This window comes from Hemitrygon akajei, unplaced genomic scaffold (assembly GCF_048418815.1).
Source record: "Hemitrygon akajei unplaced genomic scaffold, sHemAka1.3 Scf000069, whole genome shotgun sequence".
NCBI classification, from domain to species: Eukaryota; Metazoa; Chordata; class Chondrichthyes; order Myliobatiformes; family Dasyatidae; genus Hemitrygon; species Hemitrygon akajei.
The window spans coordinates 3,477,954-3,502,755 of record NW_027331955.1 but is presented as its reverse complement, the minus strand read 5'-3'; the positions used below and the strand labels follow the sequence as shown (position 1 = coordinate 3,502,755).

The 24,802-nt window shown below is 45.4% G+C and overlaps 1 protein-coding gene across 7 annotated transcripts in view; it reads left to right on the top strand.

Moving 5' to 3' along the window:
• Nucleotides 1–24,802, top strand: part of LOC140722119 (uncharacterized) — a 1,111,870-nt gene that overhangs the window by 275,863 nt on the left and 811,205 nt on the right. For 5 of the 7 annotated variants that reach the window (XM_073036916.1, XM_073036920.1, XM_073036919.1 and 2 more), the window contains 2 exons: nucleotides 4,016–4,154; nucleotides 4,543–8,751. The exons of 1 other annotated variant lie outside the window; for it this stretch is intronic. In XM_073036916.1, the coding sequence (XP_072893017.1) occupies nucleotides 4,952–6,577 (1,626 nt within the window). In that variant the 5' untranslated portion in view covers nucleotides 4,016–4,154; nucleotides 4,543–4,951 and the 3' untranslated portion in view covers nucleotides 6,578–8,751. Of the gene's footprint in view, nucleotides 1–4,015; nucleotides 4,155–4,542; nucleotides 8,752–24,802 lie in introns of those variants that run through there. One more of the 7 variants, XR_012097535.1, reaches the window with a different exon arrangement.

Genomic DNA, 24,802 nt, shown 5'->3' with positions numbered 1-24,802 from the left:
AGAATCTCAACTTCCAACAGACAGAGCAAGTCTCTCCCTGCTAGATTACACCCCCGGACTGGTGGTGACTGTAAATGAAACCTCACACTGGTTCCCCTGGAGTTCCAGCTGCAGTGGCTGGGTACGTGAATACATACGTTCCGTGTCTTCGAACCCAGACAGAGTGATTGTAGTGTCTGATAGATTGAATCCCTTGTCCGATCCTATTTCCTGATCGAGAGTGGTTGTGATTGCCCCCACATCAGTCATAAACAGAAATGAAATTTCAGCAACTTGCAATATTACATTGGGCTCTTCTTCAGGGGTAGAATTCACAGTAGGAAGCATCCTTGCTTGTCAATTTCTAAATGTGTTGTTGTCCCCACCTGTCCGTTGGTAGGTTTTTGTTCCCATTTCTGATCCCCAGATATAGCCCACTCACATCCTCCTTTCCACTGAACATAGTCACCTTTAATATTAGTTCCCTTCAGGGTTGATCGGGATTCGAAAGTCAGGTCGCAATGATATGTCAAAGCTCATCACATTCGATTTCGGTCATTGTCAGGCCAATCCATATTATTTTTAATCGTTTTGGCTATCTATATTGGTAAGCGATAGAACAGTAGAGCATTGAACTGGGGGACAGATTCCCATCATTAAAGGCTTGGTCTCCTGCGAAAGTGCCGTAGCAGGCCACAAATCACTCTCAATAGCCTGGTCCCGATTCCCCAGGCTTAGGTTTGCATTCAAGTACTTTAGTGATGTTTATAGGTTGCTAGAGAGCCCTTCCCAAGGCTTGAATAATCTGGTCTGTCTGTTCATTCTCACTATGTTTTCCCACCTGTAACTCCTGATAGCTTTGGTATCTCAAATCTGCCTTCCATTTCCACCCCTCGTCATGCAGAATCTTGTGGAGTCGCAGTAAACATTTTTGTACTGCGGACACACTGAGCAAACTGTGCTGGTTTTTCTTTTCTATCTGGGGCCTGATTCATGATCATTATCATTTCTTGAGGCTTCCAGGGTGCATACACAGGGATCACTGAGGGCTGTCGCTCCTCCTGCTCGTGGATTGGGCAGCATTCGGGTGGGAATTGTCTTTGTGGAGCCATTAACTCTGTGGTTTTATTAGATTCTTCCCTCCCTGTCTCGGAATAATCCTCAGTATTCCCATTCGGGATCTTACAGTAAAGTGAACCTCCCTTCCCTGTCCTGCTGTGTTACCCGAGCAACCACCATTGGGGTTTGGGGGCACTGGGTGCACTTGGCCCCTGGTAAGGTAGGAGAGGTACGGGGTCGGGTGGTGCCCACTCCTCATCACGGTCACTGTCCTCCGGTCCTGTTCACCCTGTACACATCAGACTTACAATATAACTCGGAGTCCTGCCATGTGCAGAAGTTCGCTGATGACACGGCCATAGTAGGGTGTGTCAGGAATGGACAGGAGGAGGAGTATAGGAAACTGATACAGGACTTTGTGATATGGTGCAACTCAAACTACCTGCGTCTCAATATCACCAAGACCAAGGAGATGGTGGTGGACTTTAGGAGACCTAGGCCTCATATGGAGCCAGTGATCATTAATGGAGAATGTGTGGAGCAGGTTAAGACCTACAAATATCTGGGAGTACAGTTAGATGAGAAGCTAGACTGGACTGCCAACACAGACGCCTTGTGCAGGAAGGCACAGAGTCGACTGTACTTCCTTAGAAGGTTGGCATCATTCAATTTCTGTAGTGAGATGCTGAAGATGTTCTATAGGTCAGTTGTGGAGAGCACCCTCTTCTTTGCGGTGGCGTGTTGGGGACGCAGCATTAAGAAGAGGGACGCCTCACGTCTTAATAAGCTGGTAAGGAAGGCGGGCTCTGTCGTGGGCACAGAACTGGAGAGTATAACATCGGTAGCAGAGCGAAGGGCACTGAGTAGGCTACGGTCAATCATGGAAAACCCTGAACATTCTCTGCATAGCACCATCCAGAGACAGAGAAGCAGTTTCAGCGACAGGTTGCTATCGATGCAAAGCTCCTCAGACAGGATGAAGAGATCACTACTCCCCAATGCCATTCGGCTTTACAATTCAACCGCCAGGAGTAAGATATGTTAAAGTGCCGGGGTTAGGACTGAGCTTAAGTTACCATTCAATGTATTTAAATAGTTAAGTATTGTATGTAATTAGCTCTGCTACAATAAGTGTATGGGGCATTGGAAAAAATGTTGAATTTCCCCATGGGGATGAATAAAGTATCTATCTATCTATCAAACAGGGTCGGTATGACAGACATGGGTTTGGGATCCCTTGTTTCCCTATCAGTATGTAACAAAACCCGATTTCCTTCGGGATCAATAAAGTATATCTGTCTGTCTGACGTTCCTGCCCTTCTCTCCTATCTAGGCCGGCCTTGGTTTGCTTACTTTGTTTTTCCTGCTCTCATTTTTGGCATCCATGCACCCATTCACACTTCACTTTTAGCGTCTCCCAACCTTTGCAGTACATACCTCTATCCCGTTGTCACATGCATTCTTACTCCAACTTGTTAGTAATATTCTGTTCCACTGCACATCTGCTTTTCCTTCCATTCCCTTTACAACAATTTCCACTTCATTCCACAGTTCATTTTCCATATCAAATTTACTGCTTATTCTCATGAGGTAATATCCCAGGTTCCCCGCCAGTGGCCACATATTGTTCCCCGATTTCTTATTCAGCGCTGCACTCAACATTTGAAAATCTTTTTCCTTGTCTGGAAAACTCTCAATCGACTGCAATTGACCCATGTTCTCTTTGTCACTTAATCGGCACAAAACCTCCTGCTCAATTATCAATCAGGTAAATTTACCCGGTTGGCACCTCCTGCGCAATTGATTAATTTACATGGCACATCTGCCTCCTGCCCACAAGCTAAGCAATCAGCCTTGGGTGAGGGACTGTACCTCCAAAGGAACTAACGGACAGCGACAAAAGTTAAAATACCTATTGGGCACCTGGTCAGTCTCTGCAGTCCCCAGAGTGGTCCAGCCAGTTGTTCAGCCCGTCTGCTTGGCACTCCCTGTATTGGGATCCTGTTCATGATGACAAATGTTGAAAGTTGAATCCAAATAAAACTCGGGAGCCCAGTTTCTTATCATCACCACAGTTTATTGTGCATTCTCCTGCAGGAGTTTGAGACCCAGTTGTCAAAGGGAAGGCACATAAGCACTGCCACCATCTTAACAACTGGACTGACTTGTTATGGACTCAGGTTACAGCCGTATACTTGTACATATCAAGCCCATACATTACTCTTGCAAGATGTTATTTGAACTGGTACACCCAACACGTCTGTTGGTGCAAAACTTAATTACTTAGAATTCAGAGTTTGCTAAATCAAGGCTTTAATTACTGATGGATGTACTGTCCAGTCCTTGTCAGTTATTCCCTTTGCAAGGCCCTGTTTAATTACAAACAGAAGTTCATTCCTGTCCTATCAGTGAGTCCTCCTCCATTTACTCAAACAAGAGTACAATCGTTATCAGCTAATGACGGTATAATGTATAATGTTATCAGCTAATGAGAGTACAATGTATAATGTTATCAGTTCTCAGTGTGTCTCTATGCAAGCTGCAGAGAGCTTGTAATGGGCCTGTCTTAGCTAAATGCTGAAGACTGAGTTCACTTCGGTTCAAAATTCCAATTCAGTCCCAATTATTCTTTTAGCCAGAGATTACATAGGTTCAAAATGATTTTTTTTATATATCCTCAATTCCTCAGGTGGGTTCAGGGGAAATATTTATGTCCAATATAGAAACTGGTGTTACATCTGTGTATTGTGGTGATGCAAAAGTTGCTGGAGAATTTGCAAGTGGGAAGAAGTGGAGTTATATTTGCAAATCTCAATTTTTAAAGCATAGTTTAGCAAGCAAACCACATAATGGACAATGTACAAAAGCTTTGGTGAGAAAATCCTTCATTACCCGTTACAGGCCTGCTACATAGGTTGTGTGAGCGTGCAAATGAACTCATTCATGTATAATGTGTAATGTCCTTGTTTATGTTAAGAGCCTTTTTTAGGTGTATAAGCTGATGAGGGGCATTGATCGTGTGCATAGCCAGAGGATATTTTCCCAGAGCTGAAATGGCTAACACGAGGGAGCAGAGTTTTACGATGCTTGGAAACAGATGCTGAGGGGATGTCAGGGTAAGTTTTTTTTACACAGTGAGTGGTGGGTGCATGGAATGCACTGCTGGCTTTTTGTGTGAGAGTATTTCAGTTACTGTTGGGCCAGGGACCCATTCATCTCAGTGGGAACAGGGAATAATACTAATGGAGAGAGTCAAACTGAGCCAGGTCACAGATTGGAGATGGCAGAAATGCCCCATTCTTATAGACACAGGAAGGATATCCGAGAGTTTAGTGGTCATTCCAGATACCAGCACTGTGCCCAGTTAGAAGATGTTTTCTCTCTCCAACTTGGGTTGAACTTCACTGTAACAGTGTGTTGCCAGATCACACCTTGACAACTCAAGTGATCTCATCTGAAATGTTGTCCTGCACGCATTGATTGATTCTGTAAATCTTTTTACAGGTTAAAAATGACAAAGAATTAATCTATGGGAATCTTGAACACCACACACCAGTTTTGCTGTCTCTATCCAGATATTTAAGAAGTGGAGCAAAGGATTTCCTCGATCATCCTTCCCACTCAGACTGTGGGGAGGGACTCACTCTATCATCTGACCAACTGGCACGCCTGTCATTTTAAACAAGGGGGAAAACCCATTCATCTGCTCAGACAGTCGGAATGAATTCAGTTGGAAATTTCAACTGAAGGGACATCACCAAGTTCACACTGGGCAAGGCCATTCACCTGTTCTGTGAGTGAGAAGGGATTCAGTCGGTCTTCTCACCTGTGGACACACCAGTATATCACACTGGGGCAGAGGCTGGTCATCTGCTGAATTTGTGGGGAAGGATTCACTCGGTCATCTGACCTAATGGCTCACCAGAGAGTTCACACCGGGGAGCGGCCATTCACCTGCTCAGACTGTGGGAAGGGATTCACTCGGTCATCCGACCTACTGGGACATAAGTTAGTTCACACTGGGGAGAGGCCATTCCTCTGCTCATTCTGTGGGAAAGGATTCATTTCATCATCTAACCTGAAGGTACATCAGCGAGTTCACACTGGTGAGAAGCCATACACCTGCTTAGACTGTGGGAAGAGATTCACTTGCTCATCGGAACTGAAGGTACATCAGCGCGTTCACACTGGGGAGCGGCCGTTCAGCTGCTCAGACTGTGGGAAGAGATTCACTCGGTCATATCAGCTGAAGCTACATCAGAGAATTCACACTGGAGAGAGGCCATTCACCTGCTCAGACTGTGGGAAGAGATTCACTCGGTCAATCGACCTCCTGGGTCACAAGTTGGTTCACACTCAGGAGAGGCCGTTCATCTGCACAGACTGTGGGAAGGGATTCACTGCGTCATCTCAACTACAGAGACACCAGCGAGTTCACACCAGGGAGAGGCCGTTCACCTGCACAGAATGTGGGAAGGGATTCAGTCGATCATGTCAACTACAGACACACCGGCGAGTTCACACTGGCGAGAGGCCATTCATCTGCTCGGAATGTGCAAAGGGATTCAGTCAGGCATCTCACCTACTGAGACACCAGCGAGTTCACACTGGGGAGAGGCCATTCACCTGCTCAGACTGTGGGAAGGGTTTCAATTGCTCATCCCAACTGAAGGGACATCAGCGAGTTCACACTGGAGAGAACCCGTTCACCTGCTCAGACTGTGGGAAGGGATTCACTTGCTTATCCCAAATGAAGGTACATCAGCGAGTTCACACTGGAGAGAGGCCATTCACCTGCTCAGACTGTGGGAAGGGATTCACTCGGTCATCCCATCTGAAGGAACATCAGCGAATTCACATTCGGGAGAGGCCGTTCACCTGCTCAGACTGTGGGAAGGGATTCATTCAGTCACATGAATTACTGGTACACAAGTCAGTTCACACTGGGGAGTGGCCATTCACCTGCTCAGACTGTGGGAAAGGATTCACTCTGTCACACGCACTACTGGTACACCAGTCAGTTCACACTGGGGAGTGGCCATTCAACTGTTCAGTCTGTGGGAAGGGATTCACTTGCTCATCCCTAATGAAGGTACATCAGCGAGTTCACACTGGAGAGAGGCCGTTCACCTGCTCAGTCTGTGGGAAGGGATTCACTTGTGCATCCCAACTGAAGGTACATCAGCGAATTCACACTGGGGAGAAGCCGTTTACCTGCTCAGACTGTGGGAAGGGATTCACTTGCTCATCCCAACTGAAGGTACATCAGCGAATTCACACTGGGGAGAAGCCGTATACCTGCTCAGACTGTGGGAAGGGATTCACTTGTTCATCCCAACTGAAGGTACATCAGCGAATTCACACTGGGGAGAAGCCGTTTACCTGCTCAGACTGTGGGAAGGGATTCACTTGTTCATCCCAACTGAAGGTACATCAGCGAATTCACACTGGGGAGAAGCCGTTTACCTGCTCAGACTGTGGGAAGGCATTCACTCAGTCATTTCAACTACAGAGACACCAGCGAATTCACACTGAGTAGAGGCCGATCAACTGGTCAGACTTTGGGAAAAGTTTCTCTCAGCCAAATTGTGCATCATTGAGTTCACACTGGGAAGAGGACATTCACCTGCTGTGAATGTGGGAAGGGATTCATTCACTTATCTATCCTTATGACACACTACCTGGTTCACAATGGGGAGAGGCAAATCTGCTGCTGTGAATGTGGAAAGGGACTCACTCAGTCATCTAACTGATGTAACCCTCGCTTTGGCTAGCAGCTTAATATAAGGGGGTGAAAGCCACCCAGCCCGGCCAAACATAAGAAATCTCATTTGGGTGGATGCTGTGTGGTGTGTCCCCTGAAATGACACAATATGTGATTTAATGATTGATCTTTATAATTCATTCTCTGACTATAGGGTTAGTAAAGAAAACAAAATAAAATAAAAAGGGCCCACTCTCTCCATTCACGTCTTCTCATCTCTCCCCAGCAAAAAACCGTGAAAATCTCTCTTCCAGACTCACAAGAAAAAAAACCATTTCTGCCATTGGAAAGCCTCTCATTCCAAAACCCTGTTATCTCTAGTCGTAACCTAAACATTGCTGCTACAGAGAAACCATTACATCACCAGTGAACCCTTACAGCGTGTTACACTTGTGGCAGACTACCGGGTTCACACTGGGGAGAAAGTTTCAATAAGCTTCATGCTGGATATTTGTCCATCACCATTGCTGAATGTAATTTCGAGAGTGACTGTCGGTGCTGAACTGTGCAATTATTGCTGCTGCTCACCACACCCAGTTCTGCACCCTGGTCACTGGGCATGGGAGGAGTTTCTTCTGCTGCATATTCACCTTTAATGGGACAGGAGTTTAATATTCTGCATCTGAGACAAATAAATCAGTTCCATTTTAAACCCTGTCCTTGGTGAATTTACATCACACCTATTGTACAGTAGAGAGTAAACTCAGGCCGGCTGGACCCTGCTAGTGATTCTGTTCCAGGACAGTCCTTTTAAATCTTCCCCTGTTCTTCACCTCTTCCTCTCTCTGTAGTGGGTTCCAAACAGTCACCACTCTGTGGGTGAAGTGCTTTCCCTTGAATTCTCTGCAGACTGAAGAAGTTAAGCTGACTGCAGTTCTGACTGAGATGTTCTTTACCCCTGAAATCTCTGGGCTGATGAAGAATTAATTTTGGAGTTACCCTCCTTACTCATGGCTCATTTCCACATTGTGGGTCATTTTCTCTGCTTCTAAAGGGTTGTTAGAAAACACCACTGTCCTCTAAAGACTGAAAGCAGAATGGGAAACCATTAGATGGATGTTCAATGGAGCAGGGTCAGAAACCAGAGGCGGGTCTGGACAGGGCAGAGTTTGGAGATCTGGACGACGATCGGGGTAAGAACTTATGATGAGGAGAAGGGAATCAGCAGCGGGGCGTGGCAACAAATGACAGAGTAGCAACATTTGGAAGCAGATTGATAGAGAAAATCTTTTGGTGGTTTGACTGATGACACAAACTATACCCGTGTGACATCTGTGTGTTGGGAATGGTTTCAGCTATTGAGGGTGTTATTCCCGCTTGTTTATCCTGTAATATTATATCTGGATAGTGATTATGGATTGGCCTATCTGTAACAATGTATTGATTGTCATATAATTTATAAGATTTTGACTCTAAAACTGGATCAGGCTTGAACTTACGGTGCCTGTATGAAGTGATGGTGGGCAATCATGAGTCAGTATTTTAAAGCAAGAATTTGGTGAATGATATTGTATCTTTATAAGTAATCAGATTGAGCTAAATTCCTGCTGGATCCTGGAATGTGTTGGATTGTGTCTGGTTTATCTTGGCCTTTTCTGCACTTACTGCCTTAAATACAAACAATATTGTATGTATTTTTGATATTTTTTCCCCCTTTTGTTAACCAGCTTGTCCTGTATTCCTGCAAGGAATCCCTCTGTTTCTGGGAAGAGGAGTCCAACTCTCAGTCAGGTGCTCGATGCTTCCTTGTCAACATCTCATCTGCTCAGATTGTTGCGATGCCATACTCATTCCACTTCTCAATGTTTTCTTCCAGAGTGATGATTTATTTTTCTGAGTTGGCCTCTGATTTAATTTTTCTGATCTGTATTCCATATCACAACTGTATATACACACATGGAGTGCTGAATCCAGTTCATTTTTCTTGAAAATATAGAAGTTTTATCTGACTGTTGTGTGATCTTTCCTCGTGTGTTATTTCTCTTCCTCCTGTCCAAGGTAGTGTTAATCTAAGTGGGTTTCAGTGTAAATACTCTTATCTAAAGCTTTCTAAAATTCTTATTTACCATTGTAAATTTTACTGATTGAAATGGGACCAATATATTTTTCTTATTAATAAGTCAATGCCGGTATTGAAGAAAGTGTTTATTGCCCTTGTTGTATTTGTTAACTAGTGAGCTCTGTTTGACAGAACTTTTTAAGCCGTGAACTAATTTTTTTCAAAGGTTTTCCCTATTTCGAACCACTTTCTATTTCTTTGCTTGTTGATATTCCAGATACGTGGGTATCAAGAGTCCCGGTGAAGGGTCTTGGCCCGAAATGTTAATTCCCATCCATAGATGCTGCCTGACATGCTGAGCTCCTCCAGCACTCTGTGTGTAGCTCTCTAGATTTCTATCATCTGCAGGCCCTCTTGTTTCTCAGATACTTAATAACGAGCCGGTAGTAGGGTTGTGTAGCTCCTTTGGTAAAATATTAACTAAACTCATTATAAAGATGTTGTATAGGGTTGGAAGGTGCAGAATCTCTAGGTAGACAAGAACAAGCTGGTAGTGGGGTTGTGTGGCTCTGTTGGTAAAATATTAGATAAAATCATTAGAAAGAGGTGGCAAAGGGTTGGAAGTTGTAGAATCAAGGAACAGCAAATGTTAAAAAAGAATCCCTAATGGGAATTGTACAGAGACCTTCAAACAGTAGTAAGTATGAGGTCCTGAAATTACAATGGCAGATTGGAAATGCGTGCCAAAGGGCAATGTTACAATAGTCATGGGGGATTGTCATGCAGGTGATTAGGAAAATCAGGATGGTGTTGGTCTCAAGAGGAGGAATTCCGAGAATGTCTACAAGGTGCTTTTTAGAGCAGCTCGTGGTTGAGCCCAGTTGGGGATCAGCTATTCAGGATTGGGTGTTGCAATGAACCGGAATTAATTAGGTCACTGAACTTCAAAGAACCCTTAGAGGCAAGTGATCTTAACGTGATCAAATTCACCCCGACATTAGAGAAGGAGAAGTTAAAGTCAAATGTAGAATAAAAGGAATTAGAGAGGCATGAGAGAAATATTGGTCAAAATTGATTTTAAAAGAACACGGGCAGGGACGAAAACAGTGCAGCAATGGCTGGAATTTTTGGAAGCAATTCGGAAGGCACAGGATATACACATGCAGAAGTTTGGGCACCCCTAGTCAAAATTTCTATTACTGTAAATAGCTAAGCGAGTAAAAGATGACCTGATTACAAAAGGCACAAAGTTAAAGATGACACATTTCTTTAATATTTTAAGCAAGATTACATTTTATTTCCATCTTTTACAGTTTCAAAATAGCAAAAAAAGGGAAAGGGCCAGAAGCAGAAGTTTGGGCACCCTGCATGGTCAGTGCTTAATAACACCCCCTTTGGCAATTATCACAGCTTGTAAACACCTTCTGTAGCCAGTCAAGAGTCTTTCAGTTCTTGTTTGAGTAAATTTCTGGGTTCAGACATTAGTAGCAATGTACTAAATGTGGAAATTACAAATCTCAATATTATTAGAATCGCAGAGCCAAGCAGCACTGAAACTTGCAGTCAATGCTGACCTGTTTTTGTTGTTACTGCCCATTTCCAACTACCTGCACCAGAGCCTCCATACACCTTCCATCCACGTCCTTGCCCAAATTCCTCTTTAGTGTCTAAATCAAATCCACATCCTCCACTTCCACTGGCAGCTCATTCCACACTCTCACCAACCTCCGAGTGAAGAATTCCCCTTCAGATTCCCCGAAAGTAATTCACTTGCACCCTGAACGTATGTCCAATGTCAGGGTGAGCGGGAGGACGGGGCAGAGAGGGAAGACGGGAGTGGGTGGTCAAGTACAGAGCGGAGAGTTTATAGCGGAGAGTTGCTACAGTAAGTGTATGGGACATTGGAAAAAAAAGCTGAATTTCCCCATGGGGATGAATAAAGTATCTATCTATCTATCTATCTATCTTAATATCTTTCAGAAAAAGTAATTGTTTGAACTTGCTGCAAACTTACTTTCCATACCCTGTACATTCTTAACCAAATTATTGATCTAGGTGGCAAGTAGCAATGGTTGATGTTCAAAGTAAATTTTATTATCAGAGTACACATATGTCACCACATTCAACCTTGAGATTGTTTTTCCTACAGCAAAGCTTAGCAAATCTATAGAATAGTAACAGGATCAATGAAAGATCAAGTAAAGCATAGAATTCAACTGTGCAAATGGAAATATCATTAAATATCAATGAATAAGGAGAGCAATGGGGTGTAACCCTGGGGAACCTCACTAGGCCCGGGCCTTGAGTCCAATAAACAGCCTCCCACCATCACTCTCTGCTTCCTACCTTCAAGACAACTGTGCATCCAGTGAGCCAGCTGTCCCTGGATCCCGTGTGATCTAACTTTCCACAGCAACTTACCATGTGAACCTTATCAAAGGCCTCACTGATGCCCATATCAGCCACGATCCTGGGACAGAGGTGTCACCGATCAGAGGGCATAGATTTAAGCAGAGGATGAAGAGGTTTAGAGGGATCTGAGGAAGAGATTTCTCACTCAGAGGGTAGTTGGAATCTGGAACACACTGCCCGAGGTTGTGGTGGAGGCAGGTCCCTTCACAACACTTACGAAGAGGATGAGCATTGAAACTGCCGAGATACAGTCGGCTATGAACCAAGTGCTGATAAATGAGACCAGTGTAGACACGGAGTGGATGGTCAGAACAGGTATGGCCGGCCAAAGGCCTGTTTCCGTGCTGTGTGATCCGCCACTCCGAACATGCTAAATTAACGATGGTGGCACCGCAAGGCACTGATTTCAAAACTCCACATCCCTCTCTAAGCTGAAATAAACCAGACTGAACCCCTTTGTCACCACTGTGAGTATCTGTTTCTGTCAAGGTGACATACAAATTGATCACTTTTGCTAAACAACTGGCAATTGATGAAGTTCCTGTATTTTCTTCCATTAATGTTGCCGCCTTACAGCTAAACTAACCTTCTCACTGTGTCAGAATCAGTGATTAAATCAGACCCCAAACACTGTGCTTTCATCCCTGCACGTTATAACTGGAAACATCTCACTGAGGGTCTGATGGAGACATGGGATCACATCTCCCCTGCTTCTGACATTTCAAATACCCTCAGAATGGTTTTCTGATTCATTCTGAAGGTTATGGTACATTCAGCTCGTCGTCAGACCTGACAAACCGTGTCTTCCCACAGCTGGTTCCACCTGTTGGTGTGTCCTCTTTCCTCCACCTCCAGGGAAGCCGCATCTCCACACAAACTCCTCACTGGAGACGACTGTCTATACCCGTGGCACAGGAAATCACATCACTGTCACTCTCCTAATTCCGTGTCTGACCTGCTCACCTCCGGGCATCCTCCCTCAACAAGCTTCGTCCTCAGTCACCATCTGTGAGATTATAAAAACACTATTAAAACGATCTATCAGACAGCTCCTGTACCCCTCCACCTCTGACCATGCTGCGCTGGTTAAAACTCTCCCTCCCTTTGCTAACTCCGGATGTCCCACTAGATCCGAACCATCTGTAAAACCCCGTGTCCTCCTCTGATGCAAAGGTCACTGACCTCCCCCCCCCCCCTTCCCAATCTGCAGTCGCAGCCCATGGTCTCCCAGACTCTGGGGCTTGGTAACAAACACAATGTTAACAGCAAGATTACACAATAATTAATATGAACAGAGAATTGCTGCTTCCTGAAAGGACACGCCAACTGGCTCATCCAATTGCCCAGATTCTCCCTAGTTAACAACTTAGTTTGTCCCGGGACCTCTCTTCCCCGGGTTACAGAACGTCCGATCACCACTCTGCTCCCACATCCCTCATCCGACCACTCACCTCACACCTATACATCCACCTATCAGCTCTATCCACACACACAGACAGATCCCCTTCGTTCCAACCACCCTTCCGGCTCGGGGAACCACAACTTACCGATCCCACAGGTTTCGGGCGCAAAGCTAAAACCGGGGCTGCGGGACTGGAGTGCCCGGAGCTTCCAGCCGTCCGGCCGAGCTCGATCCCAGGCCTTTCCCTCTGCAGCCGGTCCCGATTTACACAACCCCGGGATCAGCCCCTTACTCACCGGTGCCCGAATAGGAAAACGCCGCGCCTGCGTTTAGCAGGAGGTACTCCGAAGCAACACCGGTGGACAGAGGTCTGCACAGCGCCACCAGTGGCCGGAGGCGGGAGGGGCAACGGAGAGGTAAATCACAAATAATACGTGCACAACGCTGGGAGAATTCAGCATCCGTGAGAAAAGAGTAGCCAACGTTTCGGGCCGAGACCCTTCATCAGGAGTGGGGGGGAATAGAGGGCCGAAGCCCTGAAATAGAGATAGGGGAGGGGGAAGGGCTACAGGCGCCAGGTGGAGAACCAATCAGAGGAAGGATAAAGGGGGGAGGGGATAAGCATGAAGGAACTGTAGAGATAAAGGAGCAGAAAGTTGAAAGGGGAGAGAGGGACCTGGGATAGGGGAAGGGGGAGGGGGAGGGGGAGGGAATTACCGGAAATTGGAGAATTCAATGTTCATACCATCAGGCTGGAGGCTAGCTACTCTGACAGTAGAAGAGGTGTTGCTCCTCCAACCTGAGTTTGGCCCCATCATGGCAGTAGAGGAGGCCCTGTATGGACATATCTAGATGGGAATGAGAGGCCGAGTTGAAGTGGGTGGCAACCGGGAGGTCCTATCTATTAGGACGAATGCAGCGGAGGTGCTCGACGAAGCGATCCCCCAATGTCCATACATAGCCTCCTCTACTGCCATGATGAGGCCAATCTCAGGTTGGAGGAGCAACCTGGCACCTCTAGACCTTCCCCCTCCCCTATCTCGTGGGCTTCGTGTACGTATTCTTTGATCCACAGCATCTGCAGTTGTATTTTTGAGGTAAATCACAAACAAGACAAAGTCTGCAGATGCTGGAAATTCAGAGCAACACAAATAAAATGCTGGTAGAACTCAGCAGGCAGGGCAGCCTCTATCGAAAAGAGTCAACAGGCGACGTTTCCAGTTGAACCATCCTTCAGGACTGAGATGGACTGGGAGAAATATCTGAACAAAATCGGGGCGGGCGAGGAAATGTCTCGCTGGAAGGTGATAAGTGAAGCCAGGTTGGTGGGAAAGCTCAAGAGCAGAAGAAAATAGAGTCTAATAGGAGAGGAGAGTGGAGAATAGGAGAAAGGGATGGAGCAGCGGACCCAGAGAGAAGTGATAAGCAGGTGCGATGACGTGAAAAGTCAGAGAGGAAGAGAGGGAGTGGGAGGGAGGGGTGTGAGGAGGAAATTTGTTCACCGGAAGGAGAAATCTATATTTATGCAAATGTAAGAGTGCAAAGATACATGGTGAAGGCTGCAATTTAGAATTGCTCATAATTCATATTTTTTTTCATTCAACGTTTCAGAAGTTGTGTTGCCGAACCACAGAGGTTTACGGATCAGATGCTGCTCACTTGGCGCTGCGTGGTTTAGCAGCGAATAGCATGCAGAATTATGCCGGGCCGAACGGTCTGTTTTCCAAATGACCCTATGACGCTGAATGTGCTGCTCAACACAACCGTCATTATTCATCAGTTCACAGTCCCTCTCACAATTTTAACATAATCCAACTGTAGAAGACTCTTGTTCTAAGAATAGCTCAGTGAATACAGATTCTATTTTAAGAGTATTCAGTAGATTGGTGGAACAGTGGGAAAGAAGGAGAAAAAAACCCATCGGCTCACACTGAGTCAGATATTCACAGGTACGGGACTGAGACAACACCGGTAACGCTGGAGCAGAGAGATACAGAACGAACCCCACACTTACATGATAGTAGAGACTGACAGATACAGAATGAAACCCACACTCTCACACTGTAACAGAGACTGACAGATACAGAATGAAACCCACACTCTCACACTGTAACAGAGACTGACAGATACTGAATGAAACCCACACTCTCACACTGTAACAGAGACTGACAGATACACAATGAAACCCACACTCTCACACTGTAACAGAGACTGACAGATACAGAATGAAACCCACACTCTCACACTGTAACAGAGACTGACAGATACAGAATGAAACCCACACTCTCCCACTGTAACAGAGACTGACAGATACAGAATGAAACCCACACTCTCACACTGTAACAGAGACTGACAGATACAGAATGAAACCCACACTCTCACACTGTAACAGAGACTGACAGATACAGAATGAAACCCACACTCTCACACTGTAACAGAGACTGACAGATACAGAATGAAACCCACACTCTCACACTGTAACAGAGACTGACAGATACAGAATGAAACCCACACTCTCACACTGTAACAGAGACTGACAGATACAGAATGAAACCCACACTCTCACACTGTAACAGAGACTGACAGATACAGAATGAAACCCACACTCTCACACTGTAACAGAGACTGACAGATACAGAATGAAATCCACACTCTCACACTGTAACAGAGACTGACAGATACAGAATGAAACCCACACTCTCACACTGTAACAGAGACTGACAGATACAGAATGAAACCCACACTCTCACACTGTAACAGAGACTGACAGATACAGAATGAAACCCACACTCTCACACTGTAACAGAGACTGACAGATACAGAATGAAACCCACACTCTCACACTGTAACAGAGACTGACAGATACAGAATGAAACCCACACTCTCACACTGTAACAGAGACTGACAGATACAGAATGAAACCCACACTCTCACACTGTAACAGAGACTGACAGATACAGAATGAAACCCACACTCTCACACTGTAACAGAGACTGACAGATACACAATGAAACCCACACTCTCACACTGTAACAGAGACTGACAGATACACAATGAAACCCACACTCTCACACTGTAACAGAGACTGACAGATACAGAATGAAACCCACACTCTCACACTGTAACAGAGACTGACAGATACAGAATGAAACCCACACTCTCACACTGTAACAGAGACTGACAGACACAGAATGAAACCCACACTCTCACACTGTAACAGACACTGACAGACACAGAATGAAACCCACACTCTCACACTGTAACAGAGACTGACAGATACAGAATGAAACCCACACTCTCACACTGTAACAGAGACTGACAGATACAGAATGAAACCCACACTCTCACACTGTAACAGAGACTGACAGATACAGAATGAAACCCACACTCTCACACTGTAACAGAGACTGACAGATACAGAATGAAACCCACACTCTCACACTGTAACAGAGACTGACAGATACAGAATGAACCCCACACTCTCACACTGTAACAGAGACTGTCAGATACAGACTGAAACCCACACTCTCACACTGTAGCACAGACTGACAGATACAGAATGAAACCCACACTCTCACACTGTAGCACAGACTGACAGATACAGAATGAAACCCACACTCTCACACTGTAACAGAGACTGACAGATACCGAATGAAACCCTCACTCTCACACTGTAGCAGAGACTGACAGATACAGAATGAAACCCACACTCTCACACTGTAACAGAGACTGACAGATACCGAATGAAACCCTCACTCTCACACTGTAGCAGAGACTGACAGATACAGAATGAAACCCACACTCTCACACTGTAACAGAGACTGACAGATACCGAATGAAACCCACACTCTCACACTGTAGCAGAGACTGACAGATACAGAATGAAACCCACACTCTCACACTGTAACAGAGACTGACAGATACCGAATGAAACCCTCACTCTCACACTGTAGCAGAGACTGACAGATACAGAATGAAACCCACACTCTCACACTGTAACAGAGACTGACAGATACCGAATGAAACCCACACTCTCACACTGTAGCAGAGACAGACAGATACAGAACGAACCCCACACTCTCACACTGTAGCAGAGACTGACAGATACAGAATGAAACCCACACTCTCACACTGTAGCACAGACTGACAGATACAGAATGAAACCCACACTCTCACACTGTAGCACAGACTGACAGATACAGAATGAAACCCACACTCTCACACTGTAGCACAGACTGACAGATACAGAATGAAACCCACACTCTCACACTGTAGCAGAGACTGACAGATACAGAATGAAACCCACACTCTCACACTGTAGCAGAGCCTGACAGATACAGAATGAAACCCACACTCTCACACGGTAACAGATCCTGACAGATACAGAATGAAACCCACACTCTCACACTGTAACAGAGATTGACAGATACAGAATGAAACCCACACTCTCACACTGTAGCAGAGACTGACAGATACAGAATGAAACCCACACTCTCACACTGTAATAGAGACTGACAGATACTGAATGAATCCCACACTCTCACACTGTAACAGAGACTGACAGATACTGAATGAAACCCACACTCTCTGACTGTAACAGAGACTGGCCTGTACAGAATAAAATTCACACTCTCACACCGAACCAGAGAGTGACACCTACAGAACCCCACACTCCCAGTGTGTAGTAGGGACTGTTATCCACAAAATGAATCCGCCCCCCATTCTCACATTGCACCCGAGACAGGTGGGTACAGAATGAAGCACCCTTTTCACTTTGTACCGGCGATAAGCAGGGGAAAATGAAACACACATCCTCATATTATCCATCTGAATGTCTCCCCTTTGTTGATTGTCTTTGCACTGCTGTCGTTCTATCTCACTAATTCTACATATTATGTGAGGTACATGTCAACCATCTCTTCATTTTCAGCTTGAGACCTACTGAATCATGAATCCTTTGCTCTCTGGCAGCCTGGGCTATTGCTCTCTGCTCTCCCAGTTTACTGTTTGTGTCTCATTCTGCTATGAGTGTTCTTAGTTTCTACAACATGGTCCTGCGGCTGTTTCAATGTCGCTTCTGTTTCTTTTTTCATGCTGACTCAACCACACAGTGCATTCTTAAACGCGTTTGGAGTGGGAAGGGAAAGTCATGGGCAGTGAGATCGGCAAAGGATTTCATACATGCGACGGCGTTTACTTGCCTGTGTGTTGGGGATGGGGAGAGAGAGAGGGAGCGTGTCTGCATTTAGGTTTGTGTGTGTGTGAGAGAGAGGGAACGTTCTGGGTTTATGTTTCTGTGCTTGTTTATATGTGTATGTGAGAGGGATAGTATCTGTGCGTGTGTGAATGTGTGCGCGTGAGAGAGAGGGAGTGAGTGAGTGAGACAGAGAGCGAGAGAGAGAGAGAGAGAGAGAGAGAGAGAGAGAGAGAGAGAGAGAGAGAGAGAGAGAGAGAGAGAGAGAGAGTTAATAATGGTTTCTAACTTGGTTTTATGCGATGGTGTGACCTTATTTGGTGGTGCTGCATTTATTTATTCAAAGGCATTGAGGAAGTAATGCCACAGTCACGGGTATTCTTATGTTAAACCATGACATGTAATTGGAATGGAATCTATACACGGCAGAAGGTATTTTGTTAACTCATGTCGGTATTCTCACCAGAGACAAACGTGTTGATGGTTGTGCCCGTAACCCACGGGACAGTGAATGACAGCCTTATCAGCCATTATATTCCTACACAGTATTTCAGAATCAAACTGTTCCTCAGGTGGATTAACAGCGGCTTTTCCGTCACTTTACCCTTACGAATCCACAGCTCTAGTAAGAAATTTTATACATATAAATTACAAGAAGTACACTCACACAGACACGCACACACACACGCGCTCACTCACGCACACACACACACACACACACATACTCACTCACACACACAGACACACACACATACACGCACACACACATACACACTCACACACACATACACACACATACACACACACACGCACACATACACACACACATGCACACACACACACATACACACACATACGCACACACACACACACACACACACACACACTCACACTTTTTCTTGGGCTGCCCATTAATTTTCTTTTTTTTTAATACTTCATTTACAATTTTCAGTTTTACAAATACAAAACATATTGAAGACGTACAAAACAATACAAAGGAAATGCAGCTCCAGGTGGAGCACAGACACAACAAATCAAAAACAAGAACAAAAAGGCTGCCAGACAATTTACAAGATTACATAAATATACTTTCAAAAAGAAAGTTGAAACAATAGTGGTATCACGGAAGCAATGTGAAATAAAATGAGTAAAGGAATCCGGTTAGGCACCACACCCACACATGGGACTAGAAAGGTCAAGGTCACAATGTATGTGAGGTAATATGACACTGAGCCAAGAAAGGTCCCCTTATTCTCTCAAATATATTCCGTGTATTGGGGTTGTGCAGGTGCACAAGTTCAACCTTCCAAATTCACAATTTTTCGCTATCTCCAAGTTAGACACTACTTTAAGGAAAAGTGCCCACACTTCGAGCCTATTTCCACCACACATCCCTTTCTCGAAAACCTCTTGCTCCCTCCAGACCCCAAACAGTTAATATCAAAATGTGTGAATTGTTTTACTCCTTTGGTTTCTACAGATTTTATTAGGGAAGCCTGGGCTAGGGACTTGAACTCAGAGATATCAGCGGAACTTTGGGAGGAGGCAATGTCCCAGGTTCACGGTTGTTCTATTAACGCTGCAGCTTAATCCAGTACAAGGTGATGCATAGATTGCATTATTCAAAAACAAAACTGAATCGCATCTTCCCATCTGTGTCTCCTGATTGCGACAAGTGCCGCTCTGCCGAGGGCTCACGAGCACATCTTTTCTGGTTTTGCCCTACATTATACAACTTTTGCACTGCAATTTTTGAGTGGCTCTCAAACGCCTCTTGTAGAGACATTCAGCCGAATCACGACCTCGCCATCTTTGGATGCTCTGCACTGACTCTTGAGTTGCCGCACGACATGCGGATTGCTCTGCATCTAGGAATGGTGGTGACTAAGAAACTTATTCTTCTGACCTGGAAGTTTACTAATCCACCCACCTTTGCACACTGGCTCAAGGAGATGTCCATCGATTTTCGATGTTGACTGAGGCCTTCGCAAGTTTGTATGGGAGACCGGCAGTTGCCCATGCTGCAAGTCTCCCCTCTTCACGCCACCGATGTTGTCGAAGGGCAGGGCAGTAGGACCCATACAGCTTGGCACCGGTGTCGTCACAGAGCAATGTGTTGTTAAGTGCCTTCCTCAAGGACACACACGCAGCTAAGATCGAAACAGCGATCTTCAGATCACTAGACCGACTCCTTATCCACACACGCCGCCCACGCACACACACACACACGTTCACACATTCACACATATGCATACACACAGCGATACACACACACAAATATACACATCAATATACATACACATCTACTCATAAACACACACACACACACACACACACATTCACTCATATGCATACACACAGCGATACACACACACACACACACACACACAGCGATACACACACACACACACACACACACACACACACACACACACACACACACACACACACACACACACACACACACACACACACACACACACACACACACACACACACACACACACCAGATGTAGAGAAGATAGTTTAAGAGATGGAGGGATCCCTGGACAGCTCTGAGCTTCAAGATATCGAGAATATATATTGTACTGGGAACCTGATAAAAATGGCTTCAACATCGATCTCGTCCAGGGCTGATGGAGAACTGGACAGAGTATCCTTGTACACAGCGGGGATGTTTTATATCTGGAGGCACATAGCGTGACGGGGTGCAGCAGCTGAATTTTTTTTAAAATGTGGAATATATTAAACTGAAGTCTGCAGGAGGAGACTGGGAGGTGAGTTCATCTGTCCCTGGATCCAGACCACACTGAGTGGAAACCGGATTTATTTGTAGATGTGACAGTGAAAAGCGGCAGAAAATGCTGGAACCACAGTGAACGTTTCTGTTTGGAAAATAGGAACAGTCGTGACCGCTGCCAATACAACTATGAAAAGTTGTAAATAGGGCGGTTCATTGTTCACTTACTGGTCTCATTACACATTTTGGTCAAATTAGACAGAGGGATCTGACTGAGGTAATGCCAATGGCATTGACGTGTTCGTGTTACATACCAACAGTAGTTGCACCTGAGTCACTGCCGGTGATGTAATTTGTTTGTTCAGTAACAATGGTGGGAGGTGGGACCTTGTCACTGGAGATCGATCCCCTGTATAAATCAGAGACTGTTCAATACGTCAGCCCAGAGTGTCTTACCGAGCTGTAGAATTCAGAGCAATAGCGTTCACTGCGTCACTCAAATGGGATATCCAGTAATCTGGCGGATAGAAGACATTTACTACCCTGTTATTTCAGCCGTTGGAATTCCCGGTAAGCCGCTGTCACGTCTGCAAACGGCAGGAACTGAGAGTTAATTCCGGTGTTCTGAAGTGTTACTCTCGCTACTTGTTTCCACAGTCACCTGTCCAGTCCCCGCATTTCAGTCATGGGCGGAAGGCGCTGACAATATTAATCACTTTGTTTTCGTCGTAGGCAGCGCTCCATATAGGACCGAGAAGCTGCCTTTGACTGAAATGCTCTCCGCTGTCTCGATATCATGGAATAATTGTGAATCGAAATGTCTGCACAGGAGGACACCGGACTACACTGCATCCGTGGGAGCCAGCCGACCTTCTGTTCTGTCCGTATGAATCGACTGTGAATTGCCTGACTGGGTGATGGAACAACGCGAATGGCTCATTTATGTTAGAAATATGAGCAGAGGGAACCGCCGATGTGGATTTCATTTCATTCCTGTGCGGCTCAGAGCCAGTGACGTTGGTGTATCATACCCATTCCTTACTGCGGCCAGGAAGCGTTTAACCAGCTGTCATCTGGTCGGTTTGGGAATTCACCCAGATTGAAACCATTTACAAAACTCGCGGAGAGTTCTCTGTCACGCCGATATTGCACACTGTCACCGGGTTCATATGTTCTGGGTCCAGTTCCCACCATTTGAAGCAGGAAAAAAAAAACAAGATGAAGTCTAATAATAATAATTTTGCTCTATTGCCCTAACAGGTCAGTAATTTCTCTGCTCCTTTCCCTCCGTCTTGCAGTTAACCTTGTGGCGATTGTTATCCTGTCCAGAGGAAAGTGCAGTCTCTCCAAATGCATCACTCGCTACCTGCTGGGAATGGCAGCGGCCGATCTCCTGGTCGTTATCTCTGACCCTCTGCTGAAGTGGACTGTTTTCATATACTTCTGGTCTTCCTTCCTCCATCGAACTACCGTTTGCAGGGTGGCCCGTTGCCTGCTCATAGCAAGCACCGGGGTCTCTGTCTGGCTGACAGTCGCGTTCACCTGTGACAGATTTGTGGCCATTTGTTCTGAAAAGCTGAAAACAAAATATTGCACCGAAAGAACGGCGGCTGTGATTATAGGGACAGTGAGTGTTCTGGGCTGTTTAGAAAGTGTCCCTTTCTACTTTACATTCGAGCCTTTGGTTGTAATTGATGGAGTTTTCCATGGCTGTGTCACCAAAGAGAACTTCTATACGTCCCCCTCGTGGGCCGCACTTCTTATGATTCATCGCATTTTCATGCCCTGTCTCCCGTTTGTTCTGATTTTATTGTTCAATGCTCTGACAGTTAGACGGATTTTGTCCGCTAATAAAGTCCGGATGGGACTCCGGGGCCGCAGCAACGGAAAGAATGACAAGGACCCGGAGATGGAGAACCGAAGGAAATCGGTCGTTTTACTATTCAGTATAACCGGTAGTTTTATATTTCTGTGGTTAACACTGCTGGTTTTTGATATTTACGTACTGATTGCAAATATTCCTCGTTACTCGAACGCGGATCCGATTTATATCGCAGAATCCACGGCGACGATGCTGCAGATCCTCAGCTCCTGCACCAACACATGTATTTACGCCGTGACTCAGAGCAAGTTCAGAGAGGAGCTGAAGAACGCGGTGAAATACCCGCTGAAACTGTTGACCAAATTCGTTAAATCATAGAGCTACTCGTTGGTTTCTGCCGGAGATTTAAGACAAATACCATGTTTCCTTCATAATCTATCCACTTGCCGATATGTAGAACCACGGGTAACAACTAAGCGCTGTGAAATACGCATGCGTTTTGTGATAATATATTCCACTCGCTGTTTTCCCCGTACAGGTGAAATGTGTTCTTCATCGAATATGTAATATGTAGCGGTCACCTCAGCTGTAATTCACCCTGATGGAGGGTCTATAGTCAGGTCCCTTCCGTTTTACTTTAATAATCTCCATCACATCTGACAGCGTTTTACTCTGGGTTGGTCCAGTTAGGAAGAATCCTCTCCGTTTTCTCCATTCTCTCCGTTGTTTCTGATTCGTCCTTTTCAGTGACGCTCACGGTGTTTTACTCCTAATATCCCTCACGTTGTCCTCGCTCACTCCTTCCCCCACGCCGGTGAGGGGAGCGTTATCAGACTGAAACATAGCGGAGGTGTGTGTGTGTGTGTGTGTGTGTGTGTGTGTGTGTGTGTGTGTGTGTGTGTGTGTGTGTGTGTGTGTGTGTGTGTGTGTGTGTGTGTGTGTGTGTGTTTTCTTTACTTTTCCAACTCCTTTTCCATCTCCGGACTGCTCCGCTTTGTCCTTTCATATCTGCCTCTTTATCTCCGTTCACATCCTGAGGTCCCGTGAAAATCTGTTTCCTCTGTTGTTTTTTTCTCTCTGCCCACACGTCCGGTCCCTTTCGGAACAGAATTTAATCTCATTGCAGACTAGTGAGTTTCACCGTGAGAGAGACATGATCGGGCTGGAGCATGGCGTGTGTGCGTTCCTTTCCTTCTTTTTCAACTCCATCTCCACCTCCGACCTGCTCCCTCGTTGTCCCTGCATATCTCCGGCTTTATCTCTGTTCACTTCCCGAAGTCAAGTCACAGTCTGTTTCTTTCCCTCTGTTTCCCTCTGTTCTCTGTTTCTCTCTGACCACACCTTCCGTCCGGTCGCGTACTGAGCAAAGTAAATCTCATTGCAGGAACGTATATTTATATTGATCATCAAAGTACGCTGAAATTTAATGAACTTCAAGAGCAACAGGAAAAAGTTTTTTGTTTATTTTTTAATAACTGAGCTCTACCTGGAAGTTTTATCGATGTATGAAAAATAAAAGAATGATACTGGAAATCCGAATTAAAATTACTTTAAAAGATGTTGTACCGCTTTCTGACGGAACATTACTCACTGTGTTGCATTTCCAGTTCCGTCTCACTGATGTCTGTCTTGCAACCGATCAGCGTTACACAACACCGGTGATTCTCCTCGCCCGCGGTTGACGGAAGCAGGAGTCGACACGACAGATATCTTTTCGAGCGCAGAATAGATTTATGCATCTCACGCCAGTTAATACTAACTCAACGCTTTATCATAAATAATGTTTCTATTGATCCGTAAGGATTATGTCCCATCTCCGTCCACCGTGAGCAGAAAAGCAGCGTGAATCCCAAGCAATGACATTCTAGCCTTGCCCAATTTAACTCCCAATCAGATTGAGTGGCTTAAAGACTACAACATAATTGCCTGGCAAGATTAAATGACAAGACCATCGCATTCCGGAGTTGGTAATGACCCGGGGTTAATTTTGCCTCGTGAAGGCAGCGCAGTTTCCAATGTTGTTGACTGTTGTCCAAGTCTAATCGCAAACTGGAGAACATCTGCAGACGCTGGAAATCAAAGTAATACCCACACAATCCTAAGGAGCTCAGCAAGCCGGGCAGAATCTATGCAAAAGAGTAAACAGTCAATGTTCCGGGCCGACACACTTCATCAGGGAGATCCCATTTAATAGGATCGGACGTTTCTACCATAATTATATGTATAAGATAATGAGCGGCATTGATTGTGTGGATAACCCGTGGCATTTTCCCTAGGGACAAAATGACTAATACGCGGGGTATACTTTTAAGGTGCTTGGAAATAGGTACAGAGGGAATGTCAGTGTCCAGTTTTCACACAGAGAGTGTTGGGTGCGTGGAATACACTGCAGGCGGCGGTGATGGAAGCGAATACAATAGGGTGTTTCAGA